General features: G+C 41.9%; 1 protein-coding gene across 1 annotated transcript in view; it reads left to right on the top strand.

The window, feature by feature from the left end:
• The window catches only part of si:dkey-183c6.8 (protein O-GlcNAcase), a 28,610-nt gene extending 10,318 nt beyond the window's left edge, over nt 1–18,292 (top strand). The window contains exons 5-17 of the mRNA XM_037684172.1: nt 283–454; nt 543–641; nt 3,727–3,996; nt 4,522–4,608; nt 5,640–6,097; nt 6,171–6,345; nt 7,460–7,516; nt 7,775–7,860; nt 8,000–8,104; nt 11,361–11,452; nt 11,538–11,727; nt 14,661–14,820; nt 17,314–18,292. Coding sequence (XP_037540100.1) covers nt 283–454; nt 543–641; nt 3,727–3,996; nt 4,522–4,608; nt 5,640–6,097; nt 6,171–6,345; nt 7,460–7,516; nt 7,775–7,860; nt 8,000–8,104; nt 11,361–11,452; nt 11,538–11,727; nt 14,661–14,820; nt 17,314–17,450 — 2,088 coding nt within the window. The 3' untranslated portion in view covers nt 17,451–18,292. The remainder of the gene's footprint in view (nt 1–282; nt 455–542; nt 642–3,726; nt 3,997–4,521; nt 4,609–5,639; nt 6,098–6,170; nt 6,346–7,459; nt 7,517–7,774; nt 7,861–7,999; nt 8,105–11,360; nt 11,453–11,537; nt 11,728–14,660; nt 14,821–17,313) is intronic.
• The last annotated feature ends 6,259 nt before the right edge of the window (nt 18,293–24,551 follow it).

The following is a 24,551-nucleotide window of genomic DNA, read 5'->3' as shown; positions in this document are numbered from 1 at the left end:
TGACAGGAAGAAACCTCCAACAGAACCAGGCTCTGAACTAGTAACTCAGAACTAGGCTGCTTTTGGCAACGCTAGGAACCACAAGTAAACCTGCAGTCAGAGAACAAAGTGTTCTGTTAGGGATACATGGAACAATAAGATCTGTAATATAAGATGGAGCTAAGTTGATGAGAGCTTTGTAGGTTAGAAGTAGGATTTTGAATTCTGTTCTGAATTCAGATACCTTAGAAAACTCCTTTGTTCAGTTTCTCATATAAAACCTCCGCTTGCACCCTCTTTCAGGTCTCAGACCAGGGTTGTCAAGCATTCGCCATTCTCTTTGACGACATCGATCACTCCATGTGTCAGGCCGACAGCGAGGCCTTCGCCTCGTTCGCCCACGCTCAGGTCACAGTAACCAATGAGATTTATCAGTTCTTGGGGGAACCAGATGTCTTCCTTTTTTGCCCAACAGGTAGGCCTAAAATCCAGACTTAGCAAAGTACCATCAGGTGTTTTTATAGCATAAAACACTGTTTTCTTGTCCTTCTTTCTCACTGTAGAGTACTGCGGTTCTTTGTGCTCTCCCAGTGTGTCCAAGTCTCACTACCTGCAAACCATTGGAGAGGACCTCCTGCCCAATATAACAGTAATATGGACAGGTAAAACCAAAATACCAACAATGTCTTTCTCCCAACAGGGCGCTATTTGTTCAGTACAAAGGGACCTGCCGTTTTTTTTTTTTTGATTTTATATCCAATTCCTTGTCTAATAAAAGCATTCACAAACGCACTCATCATGCACACATGCAAAGTTGTCTGTGCACTACCTCCTCCACAACGCAGGCAGTAATTTAGGTGCACCTCCACCCACATGCAGATGGAAGTTCAAAAGAGACATGTACACCCTCACCCACTCACTTTCAGTTAATTTATTCAGTGTTATTGCTTCGCTCTATAGTCTTACACCTAAAGTTGCTCCATGGGAGTCAGATCCTGCAGTTAAAACTACATTCAATGTGCATATTTTAATTATCAGTCACCTCTGTTGTGTTTGTTTGTATTAGTGGAGTGCTGACAAAGACATGAGGAAGTTATGTCACACTGTGATTTGCAGCCTTGCAGTTTTATCCAACTGTTAAACAAACCTGGTATTGTTTATGTTGATTTAGTTTCTTGAGATCTGTAATCTGTTTTAGCCACCAAGGCTTCTTTTTCATAGGTCATGCTCTGCTCGGCCCTTATTGACCCTTATTGGGCCAGTACATGTCGGATCACTTCATTTTCCATTTACATGGTGCCCATTAGTGCCCCTTTAGTGTGCAGATCATTATTATCAACGCACCGACACCTTTTTAAAGACCTTCGCGTTACGTGTCGCTCCATCTAGCTCGCTCTGAACTTTTTCTTCGGCCAGCAAACACAAAAACGCCTGAACTTCAGCATTTGACCACGGTTGTGACATTATTGTTTGTTTTATACCTTCAACATACTCCAAAATACGTTCCTCCAGATTCGAGTTGTTTCTAAAGGCGGGTTAAAAAGAAAACGGCAGATCGGGTTGCGGTGGAAGATTCTGAAACTCTGCCTCCGACCTATGACTCCGCCCCCTGACCAATCAGTGATCGATAGTGCACTGACGTCACGTTTTAGGGTCCCGCTTGGCCTCAATGGAACCGCAGAGAAGAAGGTACTGAAAGAACAGGCTGGTTCCAGGAAGAAGGCCCTGTGGAAAAGAACACGGAACCGGCCTGAGAAGGGTAAAGTGGGGCCAAGGAGGAACTGTGGAAGGGGGGCAGTAAACTCTAAGTTGCTAACATTACACTGTTGTTGTTACTTCAACATGTTTTGTAAAGGTAAAGGACTTTCTATGCCTTTGCAAAAACACCCAGCTGACAGACCTAAATCACACAGTAGCATTGCTGCAGAAAATATGCAAACATTCTTTTTGCTGCGTCTTCAGGGAAAAGTTCTGTTCTCTCTCAGCACTTTGCTTTATTAATGCTTCAGTGATGTAGCAACTATGAACGAGCATAGATCAAAGGACTGGTTCAGGTAAAACTTTTCAGATTAGTGGTGAAAAGGTTCACAAAATCTACAGTTGGGTTTGTTTCTTGGTGACTGTTCTTGATTTGTTTTTGTTTTTTTCCCGTTTTTTTATTTATTTTGTAAATGCTCCCCAAATCTGAGGACGTGGTCCTCAATAGGAAAGTGGATTGCTCTCTTCAGGTCGAGGGCGAGGTTCTGCCTCAAGTAGAGGAGTTCAAGTATCTCAGGGGTTTGTTCATGAGTGAGGGAAGAATGAGATTGACAGATGGATTGGTGCAACATCTACATTATTGCGGACTCTGTACTGGTCCATTGTGGTGAAGAGGGAGCTGAGCTGTAAGGCAAAGCTCTCTGTTAATGGGTCAGTCTACATTCCTACCCTCATCTATGGTCACAAACTCTGGGCAGTGACCGAAAGAATGAGATCATGGATACAGGCAGTTGAAACGAGTTTCCTCCACAGGGTAGCTGCTCTCCCTTAGAGACAGGGTGAGAAGTTCAGTTATCCAGGAGAGACTCGGAGCAGGACCGCTTCTCCTCTACATGAAGAGGAGCCAGTTGAGGTGGTTCGGGCGTCTGGTAAGGATGCTCCCTGCGCCTCTCTAGGAGGTGCTTCAGGCATGTCCAATTGGGAGGAGACACCGGGGAAGACCCAGAACATGCTGGAGAGACTACGTCTCTCGGTTGGCCTGGGAACACCTTGGGATCCTCCCAGAAGAGCTGGAAGAGGTGGCTGTGGAAAGAGATGTCTGGGCCTCCCTGCTCAAGCTGCTGCTCCCACGACCCGACTTCGGAACAAGCGGAAGAGAATGGATGGATGAATAAATGATCCCCAAATGCCATGCATCAGCAATAGATGATTTACTTTTTATGCTTTATGAAATAATAGATATAGTTAAAAAAAAAAAAATACCAGGTGGTCGTAAAACAGAAGGAATGAAACAATTTGGCTTCACGTGATTGTGAAGACCTTCAATTGAAAGTCGCTGGGAATTGTGTATGGTAAACAGGAAGACATTTCTTATTTCAAAATCCCTTTCACTTGTTTAGCACAAAACAAAATTCCCTTCATCAATTGACTGTCAAAGAGGTTTATTTTTTGGGTCTACAAAGTAGTTATTTGATGTCTCTACTGGCTGTGGCTGATCTACTAATGCAGTCTCTCCAAGTGGTTGAAAATGTTCAGTATGTTGCCATATTACGTGCAAACCTTGGAATAAAATGGTTGTTTTGCCTTTGCATTTAGGGAAAAGTCAAACCAGTTCCTTGCAATGGAGGTCAAGTCCATTTTAGGGACTAACTCCCCCATTTTGATGTTGCTTTCAGTTTCCTCCTGCAGATCTATGGGACTGGTTGTACTTTGCTATGACTGGTGGATCGGGCATTAGTATAATTTTGCTGAGGAAAATTGACATTATTGTAAAACATAGAAGTAAAGCAAATAGAATGCACCCTGTAGACGATTCTATGATTTATTTTCTTTAGTAGCTCATAACACATCTTAATGTTTTTAGAACTGAACTGACTGCTACACGCTACACTTTACTGGGACAAAGCTATTTTTGAATGAATTGAACACAACGATACAGAGATTTAGTTTCTGAACGTGCCTTGACCTGATACAAGGTCACCATAATCCATTTAATCCCTATTTCAGATCTTCATCTTCTTTTTTTCATTGTTCACTCTTTCCAAACAGGCAGCAAAGTCATTTCCAGAAAACTGTCTTTAGACTGCCTCGCTGAGGTGGAGTCTGTCCTCCAGCGATCCCCATTAATCTGGGACAACCTGCACGCCAACGATTATGATTCCAGGCGTCTCTTCCTGGGGCCTTTCAAAGGTCGAGACCCTAAGATTAGGAGCCACCTGAGGGGCCTGTTGCTCAACCCCAACTGCGAGTTTGAAGCTAATTACATCCCACTGCACACACTGGGAACGTGGTACCGAACAGGGAAGGAGGAAATGAAAGGTGAGGGAATGGAAGGAGGAGCATGCACAGGAAATGTACTGGTTAATAAAGTAGTATGAACTTGATCAGACCACATCAAGGCATTGTTACTTCCTTTACTTCTTGGAGAAAAAAGGAGCCAATGTTGCTTAGCAACTGGTACTATTTTGACCACCAGGCAGAAATAGACTTAAATAAATATGTATATAGAAATTAAAGCACCATGTGCTGTCCTACAAACAAGCAGTATTGAAAGTTTTATTAAATACTGCATTGAACTGTTGCACCAGTTTTCAGCCATTTTTTCAAGGAAAAGTTCAAATTTGTAAAGTAGACAAAAGGTGGAGGATCAAAGAGAAAAGAAAAAAAGCTGACTTTAATAATAAATGGGTGGAAGTTAAAGGGAAATTAATTCATTTCACAAAAGTTTGCTGCAGAAGCTATTTATCTTGAATACAGGAGTCTGATCATTAAAAGGTTAACTTTTTTTTTTTAGATTAAAATGATCTTTATAACTGTTATACTGAAATGTTATTTCTGTTGTAGATGAGGAGCTTGAGTACTGTCCTGATGGAGCTCTGACTGCTGCACTCCATGACTGGATGGAAGAACTCAATCAGCCTCTACAAGCAGGTAGAAAACACAATTAAAAATAACATAATGTACACCGGCTGCACTGGTCCAAAGAAAAGCTGTCCAAAATCAAAGCCAACCTGGACTCTGCATGTAATCATTGTAAACTAACTCCAGCTACACTCCTGCATACATTCTGGATCTGTCCCAATCTGCAGACTTTTTGGCGATCAATTTTTGACACCTTCTCTGGGCTATGTGGGAAAACTACACCCATCACTGTTTGGGGTGGCCCATGTTAACACGTCCTTCAGCAAGTACGAGAAGGATGTGATTGCTTTTGGCTCTCTCCTGGACAGAAGAGTGTATATTGGAAGGACCCACACCCCCCAGCATATGTACATTGATTAAGAGTAGTCATGTATCATATCCATCTAGAAAAAAAAGATATACCCTGAAAGGTTCTGTTAAAACATTTTGGGACACGTGGAAGCCTTAACTTGTCAGTGCCTGCCCATGTAATTGTGACTGATCCTGTGTGGGAGGGGGGTTTTTGTTTTATGTTCTTTGTGTTTTGTATGTTCAAAATAACAAAAAATTAATAAAAATATTTTGATTAAAAAAATATCATGACATGTTTTGGTGGGCAGCACAGTGGTGCAACTGGTAGAGCTGCTGCCTCTCAGCATGAAGGTCCCTGGTTCAAATCCTGGTCCAGGTGCCTTTCTGGGTGGAGTTTGCATGTTCTCTCCATGCATGCATGGTTTTTCTCCAGGTACTCCGGTTTCCTCCCTCAGACCAAAAAACATGCATGTTAGGCTGATTGGTAACTCTAAATTGTCCCTAGGTGTGAGTGAGAGAGTGAATGGTTGTTTGTCTTGTTTGTCTCTATGTGGCCCTGTGATGGACTTGCGACCTGTCCAGGGTGTACCCCGCCCCTCGCACAGTGATTGCTGGACATGGGCACCGGCGACCCCCGTGACCCAAAATGGAAGAAGTGGGTAAAAGATAATGGATGGATGGATGGACATGTTTTGGTGTGTTGAAAGGTTCCCACACTAAAATTGTTACATTTTAATCTCTTATCAAAGGTCGTCAAAACTCACGAGCCGATCAGCGAGTCTCTGTTGTGTCATCGCGCTCCAAAACTCCCGACAGGTCCAGCTGTCGCTCCACCTTCAGAGCAACCTCTGCTGTAGCCAAACTTCCAGTCTTCCCCTTGAACTCCAGCTCCCCTCCATCCTCTCCGCCTATGGGCAAAAGGGAAAGAGAGGGTGAAAAAGAGAGGACACAGCAGTCCAGTCAGCAACCTCCTGTGTCCAGGTCAGGGGCGCCCACAGGTGGAGGCCGTGCACAGAAGGCCCAAGGTCGGGGGCTCTGCGGTGGGAAGGGTCTTCTGAGCGAAGCCCAGGTCCGGCTGCTGGTTGGTCTTCATTATCTCCCCCACGAGCACGGCCCTTCAGCCCAGAAGCTGCTGCAGGACCTGACCTGGCTAAAAACAAACTGCCACCTGGTCAGCACCACTGGCAAGAAGACGCAACCCCAGAAGGTCTGTAAGATTTTAGTTTTTGAACAATATGAAATGCAGAATGCAACTGATGTGTATCTAATAACGTTCTCAGGTTGATGAGTGGCGAGGACGGGCCTCCAGGTTCCTGTCTCTGTGTGAAGAAATCGCACAGCTCCACTGCAGCGTGGTGGGCGGAGTCAACAGGGCTGTGCTCTATGACCTCTACCCTTATGTGTGGGACCTGAGGAACACCGCTCTGGTGGCAAAGGCCTTCATTTCCTGGCTGGGTAATAACACAGACTGGTGGTCAATAAATCCAGGGGCCTTCTGGGTGGAGTTTGCATGTTCTCTCCGTGCATGTGTGGGTTTTCTCCAGGTACTCCAGTTTCCTCCCACAGTCCAAAAACATGCATGTTAGGCTGATTGGTAACTCTAAATTGTCCCTAGGTGTGAGTGAGAGAGTGAATGGTTGTTTGTCTCGTTTGTCTCTATGTGTCCCTGTGATGGACTTGCAACCCGTCCAGGGTGTACCCCGCCCCTCGCACAGTGATTGCTGGACATGGGCACCAGCGACCCCCGTGACCCAAAATGGAATAAGCGGGTAAAGATAATGGATGGATGGATGGATGGATGGATGGATGGATGTTTGTCTATATGATTTAATTATTCTGTCTAAGCAGCATTGAATACCATAGAACAAGTCTCACCATTTTTTAGTACTGTAATTTTTGGACTATAGGGTGCACCTGACTATTAGCCACGCACAATAAAAAAACAAACAAACAAACAAATTTGTACACATATAAGCCATGCTTGTGTATAAGCCGCGGGTGTTCACATGAGATATTTACACAGAAAGATTTTCTAAACTTTTAATTAAATACATACGGGTAACGTATACAAATGCATAGAGTAAATGTTGTGGTTTTTTTTTTTTAACATTGCCTTTAACATGGCTCGTTAAAATAAATTACAGTAGCCTACCAGGAAAAGTCACTGATCACTATGTTCATCTTCCTCCTGTGCACTAAAACCACTAAAGTCATCTTCTTCAGTGTCAGAGTTGAACAGCCTCAGAAAAACTTCATCACACACGCCCTCAGTCTCTTTTTTGTTGACGAAAAAGAGTCTGAGGACGTGTGTGATGTATTGGGCAGCTATGTGAGCACCCGCATATGATAAAGCTAAATATTTTTGGCATCATTAGCCTGTCAAAAACATAAATAAATAAAATAAAACATCAATCCATAAATTAGCCACAGCATTGTAAAAGCTGCGGCGTTCAAAGCTTGTGAAAAAAGTAGCGGCTTATAGACCAGAAATTGCGGTACATGTATTTGAAAAGATGGTAAAAGTTCAGTTGTTTTGATGTTTGGAGGACTTTTTTTGTGTCTCCTTCAGATGGACGGGTGCTGGGCGACAGCTCAAACCTCGGCTCCTGGAGGAACTGCTTCCACTGTGAGTGGGATTGAACTTTTCTCTCCTGAAAAAAGTTCAAACTGAAACAATGAGTCAATCATTTTCCACACTACCTCATGTAGTGTTGAATATGGGGCTATGAAAATGGAACCAGAGGTAAAACCCTGAACATTTTTAATTTCAGCTAACATCACAAAGAGTTGTATAAATTAAAACTTTCATACATTTGTATATACTATTTACTATATCGAGCCTAATTATGTGACAGAAAGGATGTTTTGCTCTCATCTTTGTTAGGGTGCGGGAAAACCACCGGAGTGGACGTGTCGGGGGTGGACTCAGAGCCGTGGGTGTTCAAAGGGGGAGTGTCCGGGGAAGTGCAGGTAATCTATGTAAAATACTATTTGTCATAGATATGTTTAATGTATTTCGGCTTGCCGTTATTCCTAAATTCTTAATCCGCTCTGTCAAATGCAGTGCTTAGATCAACCTGATGTGTGTGTTTGTGAATATGTTTCGAAGGTGCTCCTCCCAATAGGCAACAGCAGCGAACTCTTCACTCATCCCCCTCCTCTCTTCCCTACCTCTCGCCTCTACAACATCAGGCCGTATCACAACAAAGACAAGGTAGGTGACGTCTCGTTCACTTTCAAAAATAGTCAGACAAGATAAGATCCACAAGTGTATCACAAGTTTTACAAAAGCGCAGTCAGTTTTTCAAATGTACACATTTCAATTTGCACAAGTAGGAACATTCTGCGCATACTAATTCCACAAACCACCTGTTGTGGATGAATCAGTCAACACCGGCGCACGGATCAGCTGCCTGTGAATGTGACTTTTGAGAACAACAAAGTCCATGCTCAATAATCCAGGTATACAATTACTGATTATTGAGCATAGACTTTGTTGTTTTCAACCAGTTTGACATGACTGTCAACAAGGAAGAGGGCCGGCAATGGAGGAGGGGGCGTACCAAAGAGACCATCTTATCACAAGCAGAACTGGTTTGTTCCACTTTGGAGTAAGTTGTTGGGGGAAGAATCAGTTTTGTTGTGTTTCCTTGACTGTTGAAGCCTTCAGGATCAAAGGCGAAACATTTCAGCACAAAAAAAAAAAAAAACTGTCCAGATGACCTGACTGAAAAATGTTGGGTGACATTTGAGACTTTCTTACTGCTCCAGATTCACAAAGGTAATGTTGCGTTTGTCTGGTGAAAAGCTGGGACATCTGACTATTAGATTTACTGAATCAGTGGAAAAATGCCCATTTATAACTTGGCACAATAGCTCATAATCCCTATTAAAACCCATATGCACATACACTTAAAATATATTTTCATACATAATAGACTCAAATCAATGGGGATACTGGTTTATAAAATAGTTTACATAAATTATATGACTGTAGTTGCTGTAAGGCAGTGGTAATCCACAAACTCAGGAATAATAAGTTTAATTTCTCTAATAGTGCCTTCTGCTGGATGAAAGTATCTGTCTGACAGAAAACAAGCAGCACAAATAGAAAACTCACGATCTACCTTTCTTACCTGCTCACTTGGAATCCCACAAGGCTCAATACTGGGCCCAACTTTATTTAGCCTATATGTTGATTTATCCAATGTCTGCAAGACTTTAAAAATGCAATTATATGTGGATGATACTGTACTGTATGTTCATGAAAAAACAAAAAAAATGAAGCTGCTGCAGTACGTTCTGGTGCCATGATGCTGTTGTCTCACTGGCTCCAGGACTCTTGTCTACATCTTAACATTAAAAAAACAGTCTGTATGTTTCTCTCTCGGCTGCCAGCAGATAATGAGCAACCATATGTGTTAGTGAACGGAAAGACATTAGATGTGGTTGAACAAATTAAATACCTTGGAGTAATTTTTGATTCCAATCTAAATTTCAAGCAGCATGTAAAGATAATTTCACTTATAATTAAACTTAATCTGTTAAACTTAAAACATAATCTTCTCTGACAACAGAATCAGCAAATTACATGCATGCCATGATATTCAGCCATATAGCCTATTGTTATACTACATGGTTTCACACTTCAGAGGCCATTTTGAAGCCCCTAAAGTCTCTTTTTTAAGAAAACACTGAAAATGTTGGACAAAAAGCTTTTACAGTATTGTAACATAAGTATAACATTCTGAATTTTGATAGCTATCAGATTTTTATGGATGCTTGCCTGATTTTGAAAGTTTTAAATGGACTTGCTCCTCCTCCTTTAATGTATTTTATAAGTTAGAAAATAAACAAACAACAAGTAATACAGAAAACACAAGAGCACTGACCAGAGGAGATTGTAATATACAGCGGCGCAGGACTAAATTAGGAAAAATGATGATGTCCATCAGAGGCACGCAGTCATGGACACACTGCCAATTTATATCAGGAAGTCTAGCACCTAATCCAGCTTTAAAAACTCTTTGAAACATTGGCTGAAAGCCACCCAGAGGTGCACTCATGTAGATTACTTTGTCTATTTTCTTATGGCATCATATCTTTATTGCAATTTCATGTTGTGTTATGTGTTGTATAGGTGGTGTTTGCATTATTCTCTGCTCTTTGTTTTGTGGGATATTTCTTGTTCTTAGCTGCCTTAGGACAACGGATGAACATTAGCTGTTGTAACTCCATCATATATTGACGCTTACTGCTAACATGTTGATTTAATATAATAATATAATTGATATAAATCCCTCCTTGGCCTGCTACTTTCTTATATCTCCTCCCACATGTCACGCCATCAGTGCAGTTACAACATGTGGTGGTAGAGTGTGATGGTTGGGAGACCGACTCCAACAGACTTCTATGCAGCCTTCACCAGACATCTAGATGCAGGAAGAGGGCCACCTGCATCATGAAGGATCCCACTCACCCAGCACACACACTTTTTTTGCCCCGCTCCCCTCAGGAAGGAAGTTGAGGAGCATTAAGTGTAGAACCACTAGACTGAGGAACAGTTTCTACCCTGAGGCTGTTAGACTCATGATTATCTAACCAGGACAATCATTGTGAAAAATCACATCATGTTGCTGCTGATCTGTTTCATGTTGCTGCTGATCTGTTTCATGTCGATGGGTTCATGCGTGCTCATCTGCTCACACAGACTCATGTTCATGTTCGTACTGCTGTTCGACGTAATGTTTTTACACTATTAGTGCTTAGTGTATTTTTAGTTTGTTTTTCTCAGTTCATATCTTAGATGTTATCACTGTTTTTCTTTTACATTTTATTGTTGGATGTAATTGGGACCCTGTGTACATAATTTCACTCCACCACATGAGGTGCGAATGACAATAAAGAATCTCTGACTCTGACCCTGACATACGCTCTCAGTCCATCATTACCTGCAGCGTTCCCTCACTGCGGACTGAACTTGGCAAAAAAGCCTTTTCCTACTCAACTCCTGCACCTGGAACACCTTGCAACAAGAACTAAAGTGGTCCACCTTGATTTCTTTAAGGGGTTTCAAACATTTGATACTGTCAATAGAAAAATCAAAGCAAATGTGTTCTTGTTTTTAGTATTTCACCCTGTTTTATGGCACCCTGATTTATTGTTTTGTATACTACTCCTATTTTAACTGCATTTTTACTGTAGTTTATTGTTATTATTGTTTATTGTTATTGTTGTCTGTACTTTAGATGTTCTGTCTGGAACAGGTCCCTCTTGTAAATGAGTCCCCGTGGCTCGAGGCTAGCATGTATAAATAAAGGTTGAATTGAATATGCATTGTCCTAATTAAAATAAACAAATAAAATGAATAATTTCAGAGAACCTGGTTCAGGGCTAGTAAAATGCAAGTTCACTTTTACTATCCTGTAAAGAAATGTACAGCACTAACCTTTTTAACTATGTATTTGCAGGTGGAGCTGTATCGGATGGTCCGCCAGCTTCACCTGAGAACTCAGGGAGGCCAGGAGTCCAGCATGGCTCATCCAGATGTCATTGGAGACAGGTTAGTCTTTGAGACTGGATGGATGTCTCTGTTATCTGACGGATGTGCGATCCTGTCTGCGATGACACACTCTTTCATCTTCTAGATGTCTTGGCCCGTGTCTGGCGCTGAGCCCAGAGTACAGCTTCGTCCTGGAAGACGAGCTCGGTGTTTGTGGCTGCGTGCTGGGCATCTTGGACGTCGGCTCCTTCGCCAAGCGGTGCCAGGCCACCTGGATACCTGCCATGAGAGACAAGTACCCACCCAAAGGGAACAACACCCTCACCAACTCGCAGGTGAATACAATAGCACGACACAGCAAAACGAGCTCACAAACCATCTGTGTCTGACCCAGACTGCTGAGTCATTTTAAAGCGTCCTGCATGCATGTTCAGATCTGAACGAGGCGTCCGGCGATGCTATGCACACTTATCTGTAGCTGCTGTCACACCAGCTGGGCTCTAGCATTCAAAGAATAATTACCAGCAGGGCAGATGGTGGTGAACACAAGAAAACAAAACAAATGACACAAGCACGCTCAAATACGATGACGCACTACAGCACGTGCACGCATTTGAGCTGTACTTCATGGTCATGTCTGTACAGAATTCAAGCGTAAGCAGTTTACTGTAAGCAGTTTTCTCCAAGTGAGATATAATGTGTCGTTGTGGTAAAACACCTTCCATTGCAACAGTTAACGGTTTCTTTTGTAACATGATGCTCTCCCAGTGTTTTAGCTTTTCTCAGACGAAGAATCAAATTCAATTCAATTCAGTTTATTTACATAGCACCAAGTCACAACAGAAGTCGTCTCAGGGCACTGAACAGAAACATCCCCATACATAGAAAAGCCAATAAGTAAAGTTCTCTATGTAAGGAAGCCAGCAGACTTGTTGAATCTTCACTTCATCACAGTCTCCCACCCTGAGAGAGCACAAAGGCAACAGTGGAAAGGAAAAACTCCCTTTAACAGGAAGAAACCTCCAGCAGAACCTGGCTCAGGTTGAGCTGCCATCTGCTTTGACCGGCTGCTGTCTCAGAGGACGGGAAGGAGAAAACGGACAAACATAGAATGGCAGGTCCTGGTGTACTTTCTACAGGAGGAAAGACAAATAAACATGTTAAGATATAAATAATTACAAATACAAAACAGGCAGAGTAAAGTAAGTAAAGACAGCAGCAGAGTGAGGAAATATGGTTAATTTGTCCTCCAGTAGTCTAAGCCTATAGCAGCATAACTAAGGGATAGCTCAGGAAACCCAGGCCAACCCTAACTACAGGATTTATCAAAAAGGAAAGACTTAAACTTAAAACTGGACAGTGTGTCAGCCTCATGGACAGAAACTGGAAGTTGATTCCACAAAAGAGGAGCCTGAAAACTAAGATCTTCCTCCCATTCTGCTTTTGGAAACTCTAGGAACTGCAAGTAAACCTGCAGTCTGAGAGCGAAGTGTTCTGTTAGAAAATATGGAACAATAAGATCTGCAATAGATGATGGAGCTAGGTTGTTGAGGGCTTTGTATGATAGAAGTAAGATATTTGGTCTTTGGTGAGCTGGGCCAGCCTTCCCCAGCTGCTGCTCATTGCTGCTCTGGCCCCCGGCCAGGGACCGGCTTGCGGTCACTGTCGGGTGGGTGGGGGTGTTGGGGTGTTGGGCTGTCTGTGTGTGCCTGTTTATGTCTCGGGTTGGGTTTTAGGTGGTCCCCTCTTTTGGATCAATCCCCCCCCCCCCCCCAATTTAATGTGGGGTCTACTTCCCCATGTTGCACTCCCCTCCAGTGGTGGCCCCCCAGCCACCGGTGCATTGGCGGCTCTCAGCAGCTGGGGCTGGGTGGTGGGGTGTATGCGGGCCTGCTCTGGTGGCTGCCTGCCGGGGCCTGGGTGCCCTGGCTCTGTCGGGTCTCTGATGGGGGGTGGTATGACCTTGGGACACGGGGCTCTGTGTCCATGGCCGGATCTACTCTGGAGGGGCATCGCCCGGGGCTTCCCTCTGCTTCTCCCGGGGTTCCGGGCTTGGGGGCCACTGTGTGTCTGTGGCTCCGGTCTTCCCTGTGTTACCATCATGTCCTGTGGGGAGGGGTCTGTGGGTCCCCACATCCACTATCGAACATTGTTAAGGAGAAACTGTGCAGCATGCTCACACAGGTGTTTAGATTCAGGTGTTTATCAGATACACACTCAATTGAGTTGTGGTGGCCACTAAATACATGTTTTACCATGTACCATATAAAATACTTTCTAATGATTTTATAAGTATAATTATATATGTTTTTTTGTTGTGGGTTCTCGATTTTGTTTTTTTTTCTCTTTCCGCAGGTCTAGTCAGGCTTCAATGATGATTTGTGTTCTCTTTATCCCTGTCTCTCTCCTCTACTTCTTTACCTTTTAACCCTTCTCTCATTTTTCTGTTTTGTTTTCTTCTTTGTTTTTTCATCCTCGTGTCAATTACATCTGAAACAAACCCAAAGCAAATTCTAATAAAATTTTATAAACAGTATCAAGTGAAGCATTAAGGCCAGCCATAATGCTTGTGAAAGTAAATCTGTTGGGCATCACTTTGACACTCGGACAATAATTCTGAGTGTCTCAATGTTGGACAGGACAAGGTAAACAAACAAACAAACAAAAAAAGATTTTGAATTCAATTCTGAATTTGACACAGAGCCAATGAACAAACAAACGGAACTGGTGGGAAGCAAAAGATGCGGTCAGAGACGGACATCTGTGGATGCGTGAGCTTCCTGTTCAATGAGTCACTGTGCACGCTGCCTGATGTTGTTGTTGTTGAGTGACAAAGCATGTGTGAATGACATGTGTTAACTCCCTAAATAAATTGTTTTTTCTTTTTTTTTCCCCTTGTCCTGTCCGGCATCGTGACACTTAGAATTAACCTATTTCCTGTAGCTTGTTTTAAAAGTTGGAAGAAAAAAAAACAACTTCTTGTTTGAGTTCCAATTAAAAAAAAAAAAGTATTTTTGATTGACAGTGACAGAGTACATGTCTACACCACAGACCCACATAGGGTAAACAGGAATGTAATGCTGCCTATCTAAAGTTTAGCGATCGGGATTCATCTGTATCTTGTCGGTCCTCATAAGATTATCACTCCGTACCCTGATTTAATGAGTTTGTTCAGGACTCGTCAAGTGCCTCTCATGAGGTGCATTTAACAACAGACTTTCTTCACAACGTTGCCAGAAAACCTGAACGTCTGCTTTCCTTTGAACAGGACTTAATCCGGTTAATGGAGGAGGACCAGGGGGAGTACCCAGACTCGCTCCTTTATCACTTCCCCTCTCAGCTGCGACTGGACGCCCTGCCTGAGCTGGTGGACGTCAGCGTCAGCCGAACCCTGATCACCGCCCTCTTCACAGCGCTCAAGGCCAACGGTAAGCTCAGACTGTCTGTGTGCACTTTTTATGTGTTTGGATTGGTGAAATAAGGTTATTATTATACCACCTCTCTACAGTACTGATATCTGAACAGAATTTATTTTTCTCCACTTAAAAACACAAATCTTATTCCTAAGGGTTTCCGCAAAACACTGAAACTCTGCCACACCACTTGGTGGCAAGATTGTCCACACTAACATATACAGAGGAAGATCATCCCCTGTAAAGATTTACCCCAAACTGTTGTAACTTGTTTTTTTCTGTTATATTGTTTAGTTTCCTTTCTGATATTGCCAATCAAAGTTTGATAGCAACAACGTTAGGATAAAGTGAGACGGATGAAGGAAAATGTGGATGAGAGATGCAAACACAGTAGAAAATTTAGTTCTAATAAAAACAGCTAATGCAGTTTGTTCAGTTCATTGCTGGAGTAGCTTTCCCATTGCTGAGCAGCAGGGTGAGCAGGAGGGCCAAGAACGTCATCAAGGACAGCAAACACCCCCAAAACAAACTGCTCACACCTCTGCCATCAGAAGTATGAAGTCACAGACTTTCAGAGTTTTTATCCACTAGTCGTGCACACTCATACACATTGATGTGTTGGGGGATGTGCAAAGCCAGAATTTCATTGCATGTTGTCAACGCTTTCACTTCTGTGCAGAGAATTAATAAATGAATCTGAATCTAAATATGGTTTTAATGTCAGGGTGTTTGTTGGTCAGTGAACATCAGCTGTCGGCTTCATGGCCATATCCAGCCTGTAAAATATTCAACCATTATTGAGTTTAGGCCTGTCACGATAACAACTTTTGCTCGGCGATTAATTGTCTCAGAAATTATTGCGATAAACGATAATATTGTTTGAAATTTAACAATAATTAGTAATTATTGTCCAATTTAAAAAGAAATGCTGCTTAATTTGTTTGGAGTGTAGTAACTTTTTCGACCATCGGATGGCAGTATAAGACTGTTTGAACCAAAGGATGGTTAGTGAGGGAGCAAGCAGCATGTCTCTTTAAGGAAAATGAGAGGGGGGCCCCTTGATGTGACATGGGCTGTCTCTCTTTCCTTTTCTCCGGTTTTCAAAATGGTGGACACTCCGTGTGGTTTGAGCTCTTTAGCATAGCATTTCACACAAAGCTTTTAATAAAAAAATAAAAAAAATCAGTAAACGAGTTCATCTTCTTTTTGCAGAGAAAAACAACTTTTTACATGAAAGCACAAGTTTCAACTGTGAATTTTGGAGCTTTGACAAGACTGAGTTTTTTTTTTTTTTTTAACAGAGGTCGGCATGTTAGCTTAGCTCGTAGCTTAGCTTCTCAGCTTAGCTGCTTTTAACGATCCAAATTTGCAGTTTTGGATCGTTAAAATGGATTTTAAAGAGAAAGGGAGGCGTCATTGAAGAGCACCAAAGTTGAGGTTTTTGTCATCCAGTGTCTTTAATAGAAAGTGACACACGAAGAAACGAAAAAGCCGATAAATGAAAATGAGGTCGATAATTTTCATTTATCATGCGATTAATTGTTTTGTTTATCGTGACGGGCCTAATCGAGTTATACACAATTCAACATATTACTGTTTTTATTTGCTGGTATGATAAATAACAATGCAAAGACTTGTATCCCAGAACACTGCTCGTTGAGAAAACCTACAAATATTGGAATCAAGCCAATTTAACAAGAGCAAAAATGACTATTTTATTCTTATTCAATTTCAGTTTTTACTTTTGTAGTTCATGTAACAAGTGTGGTGAATATACGTCATTAGCAATCTTTTTCAACATTAAAATAATTGATGTTTTGGTACCTTGAGAACACAAAGATCCTTGATGATAATTTTCTTGCCAATCTTAACAAAATTCACAGTACGCCCCTTTTTTTTTTTTTTTTACATCTTTGACTGATGCCTGCAAAACATTAACACATTACACTGTGTTGGTCATGTTGCGGTTGTTGTTGTTGTTGTTGTTGTTGTTGTTGTTGTTGTTGTTGTTGTTGTCCATTATTGTTTTTGTTGGTTTCTACTTTTTGGTGTCCTGTTATGTAATCTGTTGCTGTGTGCTTGTTCTGTTTGTCCCTGTACAGCACTTTGGTGTGCTTTGTCACTGTTTAAAGTGCTTTATAAATAAATTGGTATGGTACGGTATTAACATTTATACCAAATTTAAGCTTGGATGTTTATACACAATTCAGACTTATCAACTAGATCTTAGTCTGAGGTGTTGCCAACACAGTTTATAACAGAAAATAATTAAACAGATCAGTTATAATGATCATAAAGCTCAAAGACTGGCCCTCACATTGTCATGAAAAAATGAATGGCCCTTTCTAATTAAGGGCCACCTTTACTGTGGACATTATAAAATTCTTTCAGTTTTATTTAAGAGAATAACATGGAATATGTTCATTTTTACGTGATGTTTTTCCCTCACCTTCACTGAAACCAGCCGCCGTGGGCGTTTGTTGCTGCTCCGTGTGTATCGTTCTGCAGGTTCTCAGGGCGTGTTCTGTGAGGTGCAGCCCACGGACCATCAGAGGTTGGAGTTTCTAACCAAGCTGGGCTTCCTGGAAATCCTGCGAGGAGAAGCCCGGAGCAGAGAGGGGGTGGTGCTGGGGAGGCTGCTCTGAACGTGTTCAACGCACAAACGCACACCTTCACAGATGTGCATCTCCCTTCAGACATCCAACGACTGGTGCCGTTTCTATTAAAGTTCTCAGTGTCTCTTTTTCATTAGGGAGGCGGCAACCAAAGGTGGTGAGGTATAAAATCTCAGTCCTTACTGAGGCTCCTATAAGCTAAAATTGAATAGTTGGTGTTTGTTCAGAAGAATGATTGGCTTCTTACATGTGTTTATTACAAACAGATCTATCAGTTCGAGAAAACACTATTGTAACAAAACAAGTACCGGTACATGAATGGGAGGGGCTATAAGTTGCACTGGAAGAGCTGAAACACTGAGGCACTTCTACAAACACAACGTTCTGACCAGAGTGGAGCAGAGATAAGGGAGCTCGGAAAACATGCAGGTTTGAGGGTTTTCAGGGACAAATCAAGATGAGCCTCCAGGCTTCGGAGCAATTTTCAAAATATGAAATAAGTGTTACATTTCAATCGTTTGGAGAGGAAATGTGCTCACCTCTTTTTAGATTATTGACCTGGTTTACAAGATTTCTTTACGCTTTAAAGAAAATGACAGAGATGATTGAACTGGGAGCAGAGCATTAGATCCAAGAAGCTGGATTATACACTTCTGTGGAAGAAAATTATTTTTTTTTAAAATTTGCAATATAACCCAGAGCCAGAATCACAGCACCATTCAACCATAAGAAAGACTTTTCTGGTTTGTTTTAGTCTCACAACCCCCGTTTGTTTTATTTCTAGACCTAAGCAAAAGATGGAAAGACATTTGTTCTCAGCCCCAAGTTCTTCATGATCTTCATGAGTTGGTTGAATATTCATTTTACAAAAAGCAGCAGCACTTCTCCTGTTTTAATCTGCAGTCATTAAATTAATAAAAGCTTTGGAGCGAGTATTTAAAGCAGTGGTTCCCAACCCTGGTCCCTGAGGAACACCATCCAACATGTTTTAGTTGTTCCTCTGCTCCAACACAACTGATTACTTTGTACAATGAAAAGGTGATAAACAGGCTTCTGCTGAACTTGAAGTAATTAAACCACTGAATCTGTTGAAGTAGAGCAGAGAAACAACTAAAACATGCAGGATGGTGTTCCTCAAGGACCATGGTTGGGGAACCACTGGTTTAAAGAACTGACGGCTGAATTTACTACTTAATATTTAGGAGTTCTGGTCAGTTTACAGGCAAAACTGAAAATGGACTGTTTATAGAAAGTCTTATTTACTGAGTTTATCCATCCATTATCTTTACCCGCTTATTCCATTTTGGGTCACGGGGGTCGCCGGTGCCCATGTCCAGCAATCACTGTGCGAGGGGCGGGGTACACCCTGGACGGGTCGCAAGTCCATCACAGGGACACATAGAGACAAACGAGACAAACAATTACTGAGTTTTGTGCTGGTTAATATTATTTCCTTTTCTTTGTGTAGGTAAAGACAATCGGGGGTCTTTTTATTTAAAAGTCTATGTTGAGCTGATTGTTTTCACAATACAAACAATAGTTTCATTTTTGGATTAGAGGGAATGAATAATCCTCTTTGGTGGATCTTGTGCTTTGCTCTCTTTGCTTTGTTTTATATATATATTTTCTCGTAAAAAAAAAAAGACAAATAGTTTTTGGTGCTGAATTTGTTCGTTTTGCCTTTCACACTGAATGATGAGTAAAAATAATCAGTCAGAAAGTGGATGGTCATATATCATGATAGCTGTGCAGTGAGATTGTGGTGATTTGTCATTGTGTTAGCAGAGTTTTGGATTCCTGGGTGGAGCGTGGGGGTGTGTGGTGACAACTGTGGGGCCCGGGCACAGCGGCATGATTTGGTCTTCCAGAATTTGCAACTAGCATGACCTTGTGACTACTACCCAACCATGCCCACACCAAGCTGAAACCCCTCCATGTTTATCAGTGTAACGCAGGGAGGGATGGCTGCTACAGGCATCACGTCTTGTCGTGTCACTCACTACGACCAATAAGATCACGCCACAGTCTTATCATGTGGCTGCAACAACCAATCCATCCAACTCCTTAGCTAATCTCATTCATTGTTCATTGAGCACAAAACTAGAAGCACTTGTTGCCAACATGTTCAGGCCTAGCTCAGTAGTGTTGTGCCAATGTGGTGTGATCTAGCACATCTTGGGGCACAGCGGCGTCCAAGGCACGGTGCGTGGACGATTGTATCATTGTAAGGCTGTGCTGCTTAATCTACTATCTCACTGGACTGCGACTTTTGACAAGGTGGCAAGAAAATAGGCACATTTTCAGAGAGCTCCTGTGCAGGTGTTAAACTACAGAAACTAAACTGAGACGGATTTGGGATGAGTTGGAGATGTCCACAGTACAGAATGTTCTAAAACCTGCTCAAACAAAAAGACTGCAAACCTTTGTGACTCGAGCAAATAAACCTAAAACCTGCATAAATGTTTTAAAGATATTTTGAGGATTCTCACCTGCCAGTCATCAACTGTTGGAGCCCAGTGAGATACTTGATCCTTATGTATACAAGGTGGTGACAAGGAGTTAATCAAGGACAGTAGAAAGCACCTACTTGGTGAGTACTAAAGGTGCAGCAATCTTTCACAATAAATATGGTTTTCCAAATTTGTTGCGTCGTCATCCAGGGCGGTGTTGGATATCTTCATAACACCAAACCAAACCCAGGCCTCGCTTCAATGTTTACTCTCTTTTAGAACCAGTGATTGTTTACATGCATGTGTGTGCGTATATTTCAGAGCAGGGCTACATGGACAATGATGTAAACACAAACAACTAGATGTCCTGATGCATGCTCAATAATCCAGGTAGCTTAATCTTACAAGGTTGAGTCAGGTCATCTGAACGGATTCTTCTTTTCTGAAAAGTTTCGGCTTTTATCCAAAAGACTTCTTCAGTCTGAGGAGCAGCAATAAACTCAGTCTTATAAGCAGCACCTTCTCATAGTGGATCAACCAGTTTGCCAGTTGTTCACGTGTAAAAGGAGGACCATCAGCCTAACAACTGATCCTTAGTGCCCTGGAGGCTGAGGGATACTCCAACAAAACAGGACTCCAGTCAGCCATCAGGTGAAAAGGAGGAACCCAGACCCAGACCAGTGCTCATTCTGTATGTTGTGAGAGTTTCAGAGAAACTGAGACGTTTATTTTCTAAACAACGTCCCAGTGGCTTTTAAACCCCAAAAAACGTTACGACTGGTCCATCCCAAAGATCCAGTCCCCTGGCACAAACAGAGTAATGTTGTGTATGCTGTTCAGTGTCAGGAGGGTGATCAGTCTTACATCGGGGAAACTAAACAGCCACTGGCCAAAAGGATGGCCCAGCACAGAAGAGCAACATCATCAGGCCAGGACTCTGCGGTCTACACTCATCTGCAGGCCAGAGGTCACTCTTTCAGGGATGAAGATGTTCACATCCTTGATACAGAGGCATTTTGGTCTGAGAGGCCATCTTTGTGAAGGGAAATCGTCCATCATTACACAGGGGTGGAGGCCTCCATGTCCAGATGTCCACCTCTTACAATGCTGTTATTGCTAATATCACTCAGCCCTCTGTGAATAGCAAGCAGCCATCAGAGCACTAATGATCAATTGTTAGGCTGATGGTCCTCATGTCATGTGAACAGCTAGTTTTGGCTGTCACCAGCAAGCTGGTTGCTCCACTATGAGAAGGTGCTATTTATAAGACTGAGTTTGTTGCAGCTCCTCAGACTGAAGAAGTCTTTTGGACTAAGAAAAAAAAATGTTTCAGCAAAGAAGAATCTGTCCAGAAAACCTGACTCAACCTTGTTAGACAAACAACTAGAATTTCAAAGGCATGCGCTTAGAAACACAAAATGTGTCATTGGATATTTATCACCCAACATAGCTGTAAAAAGCTTAAGAACAAGAAAAAATGCTCATTTTTGCATGCCAATCATCATTAGAGACCAAGAATCCTACAAAGCTGGAGCAGATGTACAAACACTCAGTGTATCAAAGTTTACATTTTGTTCTGTTGAACTGAACAGAAACAATTTCCTCTTCACGATCACAGCTGTCAGACACTGAAATATGTCCAACGTATGAAAACAGTTTATTTGAGGTGAACACAGGACCGAGTGTGAGATAAAACCCCAAACTGTTTCATTCTGCCTTTATTCCGAACATGAATGGAGTTTAAAACACACCGGACACACACACACGCACACACATGTTCTTGTAAATGTACTTTGTGGGGACTGTGCATTGACCCTTTCCCTAAACCTAACCATTACTAGTACATGACTAACCCTAACCCCTCAACGAGACTTGGCCTTTTGAGGACCAGGTTTTGGTCCCCATAAGGAGCAGTTAGGCCCCACAATGTAGGATTTTTGTAAAATTGGTCCCTACAAGGTAACCTGAAATGAACACAAACACACAAAAACACACACACGAACTTGATCAAATGAAGCACAACAGCACTCACAAACTTTTTCACTGAAAGTATTTAGGACCATGAATGTTCATTTATTTTTATTTCACTTCAAAAAACAAGTACAGTTTGTGCAAGTATTTATATTTGATTCTTTTTTTAAATGTATAAATATTCTCGATCTGACTGAAAGGCACTTTTATACAATTCATTTTTAAAAGCCTCAATGATGTTTTAGGTTGATATGAATAATGATAAAGCTCAAACATGGAGCCCACTTAAATCAGCGATTCCCAACCCAGGTCCTTGAGGAACGCCATCCTGCATGTTTTACTCGTTTCCCTGCTTTGAGGCACCTGGTTTGAGGGGATGAGTGAATAACAGGCTTCTGCAGAACTTAAGGAAGTAATGAAATCACTGAGGCAGACATGTTGGAGCAGGAAACAACTGAAACATGCATGGTGGTGTTCCACAGGGGCCAATGTTGGGAACCATTGACTTAGATAAAACACTTAAATAGAAATGCATGAAGTGAAGCAAAATCCAAACTTGTTCGATGCAAAAAGCACTTTTAAAGAAAAAAAAAGTTTCAGTGGAGGGGTGCAGGATTGTATTTATTTTTATTTTATTTTTACTCTGTGTTGTGATTAAATGTGTGTAATTTTAGGCAGGTGTGTATTAGAAAAGAGGGATTCACACAGTTAACATGAACCACTGTGACAAAAGTAGACATAAAGGACAAAAGCTTTTGATTTAGATTTAATTTTAACAATAATCACAACATCTTATCACAAATAAAAACCTATTTTTAAGGCTGAAGCAGTTAATTGTTTTATGAAAACAGTTTCATGTTCTAACCGTCTGCCTGCATACAGCTACGTCAGCTTTGAGTTTACAATGAATCTGGGTGCAGTGCGGCACGTCTATGCAGGGCAACGACAATTAAAATAAAATGTAACTGAAGAATTCTGTCATCTTAAAGCAATGTTTTTGATCTAACTTGTTGACTTTCATCCTTAATAAAACAACTTTTTCCCCTTTAAGCTGCCTGTTCCTTGGTATTTATTGGGTTCAGTTTGTCAAAATGAGTGACGAATCATGATAAAATCAGTAATTATTTATATGAAAATGTTTTTTTTTTATTAGAAATAATAATTCAGTGTTTAATTACTTAACCTGGGGAGTGGTGGTACAGAGGTCAGAGAAGGTGGGCCTGTGATCGGAAGGTTGCCGGTTCAACTCCATGAACCAACAATATGGGGCCGAGATGGTGCAGAGGCAGGGCAGCCGACTCGGGACCCCTAGGCTCGATCCCCGGTCATTGCACATCTCGTGGTGTCTCTGAGCAGGACACCCAATCCCGAATTGCTCCCCGGGCGTTTACATAGCTGCCCACTGCTCCACCTGGGTGTATCCCAGGTGCGATGGGTTAAATGCAGAGAGCCAATTTCGTCTTTGTATGGGAACATACATTGATGACAACATAAAGCACTTTATTATTATTTATTTATCAAAATGTGGGTGGGAAAGGTGAAGCACCCATCTCCACCCTCACTTGCCCCACTCTGGGTCCTTGAGCAAGGCTCTTAACCCCCACCATCTGCTCCCTCGAGTGCCCTAGATGGTAGATCTCTGCTCCACGCAGAGGGCTGTGGTAGCTCGGTGGTCTTCGTGTGTTCGCTGTGGTGACCCCTGAAGAACGGAGCAGCCAAAAGAAGAAGAAGAAGAAATGTAATTACTGAACCTACACTGCCATCTTGTGGACAAACTAAAGATTGGCATCTTCAAACAGTTATAACTTGATCACATATATTTATATTGAGAAAGGGGCCACACTTTAAAACCTACAACTACCATAAACCATATTTACCATATTTATATAAAAAGAGTTCATGTTAGGTAAAATACCGTATATTTGTGTGTCTTCCGTCTACACATCGGTGCTCTCCCTCTCTTCCGTGTTCCCGGCCTCCCATCGGCTGCGGGAGCACAGGTTGCATTCCGGGGCCTTCACTTGACCAACGGGGATGCGGTACGCTGATAAGCTGCCGCTCAGCAGCAGCATCAGTGTGGCTACTAGAGTCGATGCCCAACTGCATGCTGGGAGACCCACCTATGCAGGGACAGAGGACATTTAATAACGAATGAGCGTGAGGTGGCTGGTTGAAGCATCATCATTTTGTTTGTTGTCTTTTAAACGCAAAATTTATCATTTATTTAAACACTTCATTATAAGTAATAAAACATAGGACAGTTCAGTGTGTGGGCTTAATGACCAGATTATACAAACTGCCCAAATTATTTGGATAAGTTATAGATAAAAGGAATTAAAAGGGTGAAATAATACTTTGCATTTTTTGCCGTCACAGTTCGAAAATTATTATTTACGTTTAGTGAAACTCTAAATTGTAGTGGTGTGTGGGTGGAAGGGTGCAAAGCTTTTAAGCATCGTTTTATCTAAAGCATGTTCTCAAGTGGAATAAATAAAAAGCTCAATTTGGGGAGAATTCAAAAATACACTGGCTAGAATTAGTCATTAAAAATCAACACAACAGTTAAACAGCATCACTGTAATTTTCTGCATAACTCTGTCAAAACCTATGTTTTTTTTTTATTCATTTTGTTTTGATTAGAAAAGTCAATTTCACCCTTTGCTGTTTTATTTTGATGATGTTTATTCTGCTTCCACCCGATCTTGGTCAA

This window comes from Nematolebias whitei, chromosome 1 (assembly GCF_014905685.2).
Source record: "Nematolebias whitei isolate Nwh7 chromosome 1, NemWhi1, whole genome shotgun sequence".
In the NCBI taxonomy this organism is placed as follows: domain Eukaryota; kingdom Metazoa; phylum Chordata; class Actinopteri; order Cyprinodontiformes; family Rivulidae; genus Nematolebias; species Nematolebias whitei.
Note: the sequence above shows the minus strand (reverse complement) of the source record. Positions and strands in the feature narration are given on the sequence as shown.